This window comes from Pygocentrus nattereri, chromosome 16, assembly GCF_015220715.1.
Source record: "Pygocentrus nattereri isolate fPygNat1 chromosome 16, fPygNat1.pri, whole genome shotgun sequence".
Taxonomy (NCBI): Eukaryota; Metazoa; Chordata; class Actinopteri; order Characiformes; family Serrasalmidae; genus Pygocentrus; species Pygocentrus nattereri.
In genome coordinates, this window is record NC_051226.1 from 282,105 (window position 1) to 292,137 (window position 10,033).

General features: G+C 44.8%; 1 protein-coding gene across 4 annotated transcripts in view; it reads right to left on the minus strand.

The window, feature by feature from the left end:
- Nucleotides 1-229: 229 nt before the first annotated feature.
- Nucleotides 230-10,033, minus strand: part of klhl8 (kelch-like family member 8) — a 25,745-nt gene continuing 15,941 nt past the window's right edge. For all 4 annotated transcript variants that reach the window (XM_017686455.2, XM_017686454.2, XM_037545646.1 and 1 more), the window contains 6 exons: nt 9,156-9,299; nt 7,503-7,614; nt 6,559-6,727; nt 5,187-5,346; nt 1,193-1,394; nt 230-414 (listed from right to left, as the gene is read on the minus strand). In XM_017686455.2, coding sequence (XP_017541944.1) covers nt 291-414; nt 1,193-1,394; nt 5,187-5,346; nt 6,559-6,727; nt 7,503-7,614; nt 9,156-9,299 — 911 coding nt within the window. In that variant the 3' untranslated portion in view covers nt 230-290. The remainder of the gene's footprint in view (nt 415-1,192; nt 1,395-5,186; nt 5,347-6,558; nt 6,728-7,502; nt 7,615-9,155; nt 9,300-10,033) is intronic.

Genomic DNA, 10,033 nt, shown 5'->3' on the forward strand with positions numbered 1-10,033 from the left:
CTATGTTCTGTGTCCTGTGTTCTGTCCTGTGTTCTGTGTCCTGTGTCTTGTGTCCTGTGTTCTGTGTTGTGTCCTGTGTTCTGTGTTCTGTGTCTTGTGTTCTGTGTCCTGTCCTGTGTTCTGTCCTGTGTTCTGTGTCCTGTGTTCTGTGTCCTGTGTTCTGTCCTGTGTTCTGTCCTGTGTTCTGTGTCTTGTGTTCTGTGTCTTGTGTTCTGTGTCTTGTGTTCTGTGTTCTGTATGGATTGTCTATGAAGGCTCAGATGGGGCTGTGGGGTCTTCTGCCCGTGCCTTTACATGCAGTCCACCACGTTGCTGGACCCTTGACCCACGTCTCGGATCTGACTGATGTGGGTGGCACAGACAGCAACTCCTGCACCCGCCCTGCAGTGAGACACAGACCCCACCAACTCCCACCTACACACACACACACACACACACACACAATCAGCCGTTTGTTATTGCTGATATTAAAATGGAAAACACTGTAATATGCTGCTAATATAAACCCAATTCCAGAAAAGCTGAGACGGTAAAATGCAAATAAAACAGAAAGCAGTGATTCACAAATCTACTCTGACCTGCATCTGAATGAAGACAGTAAAGACAAAGGAGGAAGTGCTGTTTTTCTGTAAATATATATTCTGAAATATATATTATTCTCATGCTATTAGCAGCTCTTGATCTGCACTACATATAAAATGTTCTATGTAGAACCAAAACCCTCAAAGAACCTGCATGATTAAAGGGTTCTTTACATCATGAAAGCTTCTGACTGAAGGAGAATGTAATGCTTCAAGCTTGCAATGACAGCCGAACCTTTTTAGTGCTTTATAGAACCATAAACATTACGTTCTCCATCAGTCTGAAGAGCCATTTCACCATGCAGAGAACCATTTAGTCATGCAAAGGCTTTGCTGTGTTTGTGGTTCTATTCAGAACCACTTCCCTTATTAAAGAACCCTTGAAGAACCATCTTTAGGTTGGTGGTGAGGATTTTAGTATTTTTCTGCGTTCACTGCTTTTTGAGTTTTGCATTTTACTGTAAAGCACTTTGAGACCTGTTCTAGAAACGTATAAATATATAAATAATATGTATAAAATTATATATTAATGCTGCATTTGTGGGCGGAGCCTTAATATGTTAATGAGCTGACGGTAGAATCAGTGCAGGGGTCAGTCAGCAGAATCTCACCTGTTCATGCGCGGGTCGAACGCCTCCACTGTGTTCAGGTAGATGTTCCCGTTGTGGCCTCCCACTGCAAACACCCGCCCCATCACCGTGGCAACACCAACTCCGCCCCTGGGTGTAGTAAGTTCAGCAACGTACTCCCACCGGTGCATCCTGGGATCGAAGCGCTCCACCGAGCTCAGAGGAGAGTTATCGTCAAACCCACCTTAAAAACAGACACATACAGTCGTTTTCCTCCTGGTCTCGAGTCACAACGCAGCTCTGAAGGCAAGAGAAACACAGTAAACCGCTAAACGTCACTGATGCTCCAGCAAACTCTCACCAGGGCAACGAGCAAAACACAGGGACTCTGGGTAAACTGGAAAAACAGACTCACTGAAGCTGATTGTTTATCTGCCTCCCCCACAATCAGCTTCTGTCTCTGGTGGTCTTAACTACCTAGAGCTGCAGCGCTGCTCTGCCTCAGGGTGGCGCTGTAGCAGACTGGCTCACCCAGTTGGTCCTTCATAGTCTAGAAACCGTAACTTTGCCTGGATTCATCTGAAACTCTTTCCAATGAGCTGCAGCAGATCTGAAAACCGGAAAACTGGTTGAGGAAGAGCCGTGAGGAAGAGCGCAGAACCGCGCTAGAACAGAGACTCTACAGAAGAAGAGACGAGGAAGATCTCAGTTACTGTGAGGAAGAGCGCAGAACCGCACTAGAACAGAGACTCTACAGAAGAGGAGACGAGGAAGATCTCAGTTACTGTGAGGAAGAGCGCAGAACCGCACTAGAACAGAGACTCTACAGAAGAGGAGACGAGGAAGATCTCGGTTACTGTGAGGAAGAGCACAGAACCGCACTAGAACAGAGACTCTACAGAAGAGGAGACGAGGAAGATCTCAGTTACTGTGAGGAAGAGCGCAGAACCGCACTAGAACAGAGACTCTACAGAAGAAGAGACGAGGAAGATCTCAGTTACTGTGAGGAAGAGCGCAGAACTGCACTAGAACAGAGACTCTACAGAAGAAGAGACGAGGAAGATCTCAGTTACTGTGAGGAAGAGCGCAGAACCGCACTAGAACAGAGACTCTACAGAAGAGGAGACGAGGAAGATCTCAGTTACTGTGAGGAAGAGCGCAGAACCGCACTAGAACAGAGACTCTACAGAAGAAGAGACGAGGAAGATCTCGGTTACTGTGAGGAAGAGCGCAGAACCACACTAGAACAGAGACTCTACAGAAGAGGAGACGAGGAAGATCTCGGTTACTGTGAGGAAGAGCGCAGAACTGCGCTAGAACAGAGACTCTACAGAAGAAGAGACGAGGAAGATCTCAGTTACTGTGAGGAAGAGCGCAGAACCACACTAGAACAGAGACTCTACAGAAGAGGAGACGAGGAAGATCTCAGTTACTGTGAGGAAGAGCGCAGAACCGCACTAGAACAGAGACTCTACAGAAGAAGAGACGAGGAAGATCTCGGTTACTGTGAGGAAGAGCGCAGAACCGCATTAGAACAGAGACTCTACAGGAGAGGAGACGAGGAAGATCTCGGTTACTGTGAGGAAGAGCGCAGAACCGCACTAGAACAAAGACTCTACAGAAGAGGAGACGAGGAAGATCTCAGTACTGTGAGGAAGAGCGCAGAACCACACTAGAACTAGAAACTAGTTTGTTGACATGTAAACTGAGGAGGAGGTAAATATGAGTGTAGTGACTTCAGCTGAAGTGTCTGCAGCTTTATGGCTTCATCGTTAGAACAAACGAGGCATTTCTGATGTCGTTTACATTTTGTCTGTCCACATAAAAACCCTGAGTCAGGGCCTCAGCCTCTGACTCGCCTTCACCCCCCAGTAAAAGCAGCTTACGCCCTAATTTAGCACAACAAACGCCACAACTTCCATCCTAAAACCGCCACGCTGGCAACTGTACAGTCTCCTAAAGCCAAAGTTCAGCATCCTAAAGCCTGTTAATGGTCTCAGGCGGGAATAAAACAGGATTACAGGAGGCTGAAATTACTCCAGCAGGCATAAAAGTCATGCGTTTAGGCTTCTGATCAGTCACTCATTCACAAAGCCCACCCTGCACTCCTCTCTGTCTCCCCCTCTCCTCTCCTGTAACATCCACACCAAAGTTCAGCTCTTTTACAGCTCACTAACAGCATGAGGGTCACTAAAGGAGATCTTAGTTGTTGTAACTCCTCCATGCTGGATTTCGGCTCCTGCTGGGAAGCTGGAATCGAGTGCTACCTAATACACACTGTAACAGGTCACCGACCCAGGAACGACTGGCCTTTCACTACATCACACGGTCAGCCCGAGGTTCAAAATCCTGTTTATGGATATTCACAGCAATTCTGAGTTTTATACTGAGATTCATTCATATCACAAATTAAAAAAGAGCTTGGCTTAATTTTGTTATATCACAAACTAGGCATAAAGAAAAACAAACAACCAATAAAAAACAAACAATATAAAAAAACAACCAAACAATATAAAAAAGACTTTGAATTGTTATACACTTAATTTGTGTTTATCAAGCCGAACCCTAACTAGTCCCAAACAGCAACTGTCACCTGCTGTCAATTTCCCACAGCTTTCCACTCATACGGTTTAGTCCCACATCATTCGTTTCTGTTTATAATCTGTTTATATATATATATCACTGTAGTCGGAACAAAAAGCCCTCTCTCCATTTCTGTCGATTCTCAGTTTTTGGTATAATTTGAAAATGCATGTTGGCCAAATATATATTTATATTTATATATATGTAAAAGAATTTAAATATTGGAACTACAGGTTAAGTTAGATTTCATAGTTTCAAGAATAATGTAACGCCATTCTCTATTGATGGAAATGGGTCAACATTCATTAAATACTTCAAATATTTTTAATTTTACTATTTTTGATATGTAAAGCGGGGTCAGTTTTGGAGGTATAAGGTCAGTTTTGGAGGTATAAGGTCAGTTTTGGAGGTACAAGGTCAGTTTCGGAGGTATAAGATGCGATAATCCATTATTAGTCCCACAATGGGGAAAATCTCAGTGTGAGGGCAGCAGAGAGCGAGTAAGGCCAAGTAAGGAAGAAACAAGAAGAGAAGCAAGTAATTAACTTTGTTGATTACTTAACAAGGTTTTTCAGCCCGTTGCTCGTTACTATATAGACAATATATAGTACTAAAAGTAAAAAATAAGATACAAATATAAACTCCATGCTTCACAAAATATTAACAATAAAAATGATAAATAAATAAAATGCTAAGATATTTCTACTTTAAGGATATTTTACATAAGACTGGGATGCAGGAATTCTAGGCTAAAATGGTGTAAAACTGGCCAGTCAACAGCAGGAATTGATGTTTTATTAGATTAACTAGCCTAAAAAAGACACCTACACCTGATCAGACTGCGGCTGGTGGGGTGGAAGCTCAGAATGACTGATTTACGTGATGTCGCTGCATCAGCCAGCAGATAATGGAATAGCATCACTCAAGATTTGAGTTTAGCTACCTTTAAAAAAAAAAACGCTGAAGGAGCCGATTCTCAAATTACAAACTCAAACGTGAAATGAATAAAAACTCATTTCGATATAATACGAAACAATCCGCAGGACTACCAGAGAAACGTACAGAAGAGATTCAAAGCTAGACAAACTGCTGGTGTTAATTACTTTAGTGGTAGATTTTAGGTAAATCTCTACATTTATAGTGTGAATATAAGGTTTCCTGTCTTTACAGCAAACTGGAGGACCTTCCAGCTGAAGTCTTCAGCGTTTCGGCCCACGAGGACTGGAGCCTGACCCCTGCTCTAGATGACGTTCAAAAGTTATGTGAAACCTTTGTTTGAAGCCATTTAAGTAAACAGGTCATTCTCTTGTATTTGATGACTGGATCTGTTGTAGTTGTAGCACCATTTCTACAACCGCTTGACTCCACACATCACGTACAGATAATCGTTCACAGTTGCTCTGTCGTCGTCTTCCATTACGAAGAATGAGAGAAGTCGTCTCTCAGTACTTACCCACCACGTAGAGGCAGCCGTTGAGCTCACTGACCCCGTTTCCGGCGCGTCGCTGTCCCATCTCTCGAACGTCAGTCCATTTGTTGAGGTGTGGGTCGAAGCGCTCCACGCTGGAGAGAGACGCCACACCATCGTTTCCTCCCACAGCGTAGACGTAACTCTGACAGCACACGGAGAAAACAGCACAAACACTCAGGTCACCTCTCAGCGTAAGGCTTTACGATCATTTAAACAACACTGAGCCTTCTGGTCAACAGATTAAAGAGGAATTCCAACAATTGTTCAAAATTTCTGCAGAACTCAATCAATGAAACTCAATCAAAGTCGTCAGTCAGAACCGTTCACAGTGGTGGTGATAGGAACCAGACGTCTCCCTCTAAAAGCTCCTCACAGTGGTGGTGATAGGAACCAGACGTCTCCCTCTAAAAGGTCCTCACAGTGGTGGTGATAGGAACCAGACGTCTCCCTCTAAAAGCTCCTCACAGTGGTGGTGATGGTAACCAGACATCCCTCTAAAAGCTCCTCACCGTGGTGGTGATAGGAACCAGACGTCTCCCTCTAAAAGGTCCTCACAGTGGTGGTGATAGGAACCAGACGTCTCCCTCTAAAAGCTCCTCACAGTGGTGGTGATGGGAACCAGACGTCCCTCTAAAAGCTCCTCACAGTGGTGGTGATAGGAACCAGATGTCCCTCTAAAAGCTCCTCACAGTGGTGGTGATAGGAACCAGACGTCTCCCTCTAAAAGCTCCTCACAGTGGTGGTGATGGGAACCAGACGTCCCTCTAAAAGCTCCTCACAGTGGTGGTGATAGGAACCAGACGTCCCTCTAAAAGCTCCTCACAGTGGTGGTGATAGGAACCAGACGTCTCCCTCTAAAAGCTCCTCACAGTGGTGGTGATGGGAACCAGACGTCCCTCTAAAAGCTCCTACAGAAAGTTCCTACATAAGCTGGTTCTGAATTCACTGCCTGATGACTGAGACGCTGTTTTATGAGAGTTTAGAGAACTTCAACTCCATTCATGGTGGAGGGAGACATGCAGGGCGCTGTGCGGCAAAATAGTCCCCAAAGAAAACTCATTATTCCAGATTTTCCACTGTTTTCCATCATCAACATTCCATATAAGCTCAGAAGACTCGTGTAGGTTCTCTGGTGGTTCTGGATGGTAAATAAAGTGTCTATATCTGTGTTGTAGTCATGGCGACGCCTGGTTCCCATCACCACCACTGTAAAGACGTCTGAATCACTCTGATTACACCTCACTCACTGAATTATGCAGATTCTTTTGAAAATATGTTTTTTTGTAATTTTGTTGAGTCTGAATTCCCGCGGCTTGAGCCCACACCTCTGACTACCATGATCCTTTGTTCTTACCCCCAGAGCCACAGAGCCGACTCCCCCTCTGGGAGTGTTCATGGATGCCACGGCGCTCCAGCGGTCCGACTCTATATCATAACGCTCCACATCACTGAAACACGAGTTGTCATCCAGACCCCCGATAGCGTAGATAGGACCCCCTAAAGCAGCCAGTGCGATCCCCCTCCTGCACACGGACACAAAACAATCACATAAATGTTCCTGTATAAATTCATAAATACGCACCAAATTACGCACAGCCGCCCATACTCATTCAGATTTGACTGCCTGACTCAATTTACATATGATTTACATATCATTTACATAGAATAATTCATGCTAATATTTCAGTAGGAAGCCAATAAAACAACAGCCTTTAAAAAACTTTATAGAGTTAAAATTACGACCATTGCAAAAAATAAAATTAGAAATAAACAAAATGTTTTTGTAATTTTGAGACAAATGGACTTATTCACATTTATAAACACTCCAGCTGGTTTCCTGATGCATTTAATTGGCAATGAGGCACTAAAAAGTCGCAAAGCTGATGTCAGCTTCTCGTTCGCCAGCTTAGTGTTACAATTTTCCCATTCCACCTTAAATATTGCTGCAGTTATATTCTGACACGTCAGGCACCATTTAAGGTTTGAACGGGAAAATTCAATCAAGAAGCTGGAGAATGAGAAGCGCTGTAAAAAGTTTTTAAGAAACTGTTCCAAAAGTTTCCTGCCGGAGATGCGAGAAAAGTGGCTACAGCTGAGCTCAAGCTTGGTTTCTAATAGATATTTTTAGCCTATAATAGTTCATCAGCACACACTGAGACACATTTACAGCCAAGATCATAACATGGATATGAAGTGTTGTGGCTCCCAGGGTGGCATGAATTTGCTGAAAGGCCAAAATGGCTCTTCTTAACATTTGGGTTGCGACCCCTGGATAAAGAAGAGATCCATCACTGCTACCGTTTGGTGTTCATGGAGGCTTTCATCATCCACTTGTTGGTGAGGGGGTCAAACATCTCCATATTGCCCAGGTGTTCACTGCCGTCATGGCCACCCACTGCGTACACCTTCCCTGTGGAAGCACAAGAGTCGCACGATTCAGACTTTGGCTGGTTCACTGCAGCGCAGCAGATCCTCGACTTACCGTTAAAGCAGCACTAGGTAAGATTTTCTGTTAAAACTGAACGAGCGTGAGCTGCTGCTGTGCACGCCGAGCCGCCCTGTTAAGCCCTAATTAATCATTTAGTCTGAGGCGTCGGGTTTTTCACACCACGTCGTACGTCTTTACACAATAACATCACACACAGACTCAAAAAGAAGGTCCGGCTCGATGTTTCAGCTTCAAATGATCTAAATTCAGTATCATACTGATGAAGATGTGACATCCTCAGAGTTCTCTCCGATTCTCTCAAAAGTCAAGATTCCTCTACTCGAGGGGTCCAAAGCACAACTTGACGTTACCGAACGTTCTTCCGCATAATGCATGCGATCCCAAATTCTACAGTGTTTATTTATCTTGTATACACTACACTTCCAAAAGTATTCGGTCGCCTAGCTTCACACGCATATGAAATTGAGCGACGTCCCATTTTTAATCCAAAGGGTTTAATATGTTGTCGGCTCACCCTTTGCAGTTATAACAGCTTCAGCTCTTCTGGAAAGGCTTTCCACGAGGATTAGGAGTGTTTATGGGAATTTCTGACCGTTCTTCCAGAAGCTCATTTGTGAGGTCAGACACTGATGTTGGACGAGAAGGCCTGGCTCACAGTCTCCACTCTAATTCATCCCAAAGGGGTTCTATGGGGTTGAGGTCAGGACTCTGTGCAGGCCAGTCAAGTTCTTCCACACCAAACTGGCTCATCCACGTCTTTATAGACCTGCTTTGTGCACTGGTGCTCAGGGGCTGAGCCCAACTCCTGAAAAACAACCCCACACCATGATGCTCATGATCCTTGATGTATGGTGATGTAAGGCTTGGATGCAGCTGCTCGGCCATGGAAACCCATTCCATGAAGCTCTCTACGCTGTTCTTGAGCTGATCTGAAGGCCACATGAAGTTTGGAGGTCTGTAGTGATTGACTCTGCAGAAAGTTGGTGACCTCTGCGCACTATGCCCCTCAGCATCCGCTGACCGCTCTGTCATTTTACGTGGCCGACCACTTCGTGGCTGAGCTGCTGTCGTTCCCAATCGCTTCCACTTTGTTATAATCCCACTGACAGTGGACTGGAATATTAAGTAGTGAGGAAATTTCACGACTGGACTTGCTGCACAGGTGGCGTCCGATCACGGCACCACGCTGGAACTCACTGAGCTCCTGAGAGCGACCCATTCTTTCACTAATGTCTGTAGAAGCAGTCTGCAGGCCGAGGGGCTCGGCTTTATACACCTGTGGCCATGGAAGTGACTGGAACACCTGGATTCAGTGATTTGGATGGGGGAGTGAACACTTTTGGCTATATAGTGCATCTCCAAAACATTAAACCTAACACTAGCTCTCTGACCGACTCCGTTTACATCTCAAATGCTCAACTACGCAGAAATTTTATAAAATTGGTGGAGTTCCCCTACAAGTAAAATCAATACTTTCATACAGCATACTTTCTCTCTCTCACCTCCTACTGAGATGACTCCCACGTGTCTGCGTCTGCTGTTCATCTCAGGGCCGAAGAACCAGCTGTTTTTACTGATGGAGTAGCACTCAATACTGCGGAACGGATCTCCAGAACCACCACGGCCCCCGACGCAGAACAGCACACCTGCAGGAGATCAGAGGTCAACAGGATCATACATATGGAGAGGAATACACAACTAAGACAAAGCAGCCGTCTTTTCTTCATAGTTTTGTCCATGTACATGGATAACAGTGAGTCACAGGCCCAGTCCCATCTCTGGTTTTTACCCCTACCCCTTGGTTTCGAGGGTCACCTTGCCCCTCTGAACTGAGCTTCAGGGCAGTGGTTGAGATCTTCCTCTGAAATGAGCCCCTCTAATAAAAGAGCATCACTTCATTAACAGCTACTAGTGCCGCTCTGTAGGCGACCCTGCCCGTCTGCAGGGACAGCAGAGGAGGGGAAAGTTCAGCTCCTCACTGCTGGGCTTTAGTTACATTTAGGGATCATACGCCTTCAAAGAGGGGGGCAATTATTTATTATCACCCCCCCTAATTCTTCAGTGATGTGAAGCTGAAGTCAGAGATTCTCCAGGTTCTCGTTAGACCTTCTAGCAATTTTTCATGCTTGTTATGAAGAAAAGGACCAAAATACACTGAATAACATTAAGCTAATATAATACAATGGTTTTCGTAATTTTAACAGAAAATTGTCACATTTGTGGGTTTCTTCGGTCTCTTGTTCTCCGCCTCGCCATTTTTTCTTTTTTTCCTCGTATCTCTCTGGAGTCTCTGAAAATCCTGTTTGGAGGGTCATGTAGCCCCCAAAACTTCACCCTCCAACAAGAATCTAGACACCCACCCCTAGATGAGAATGCTCAA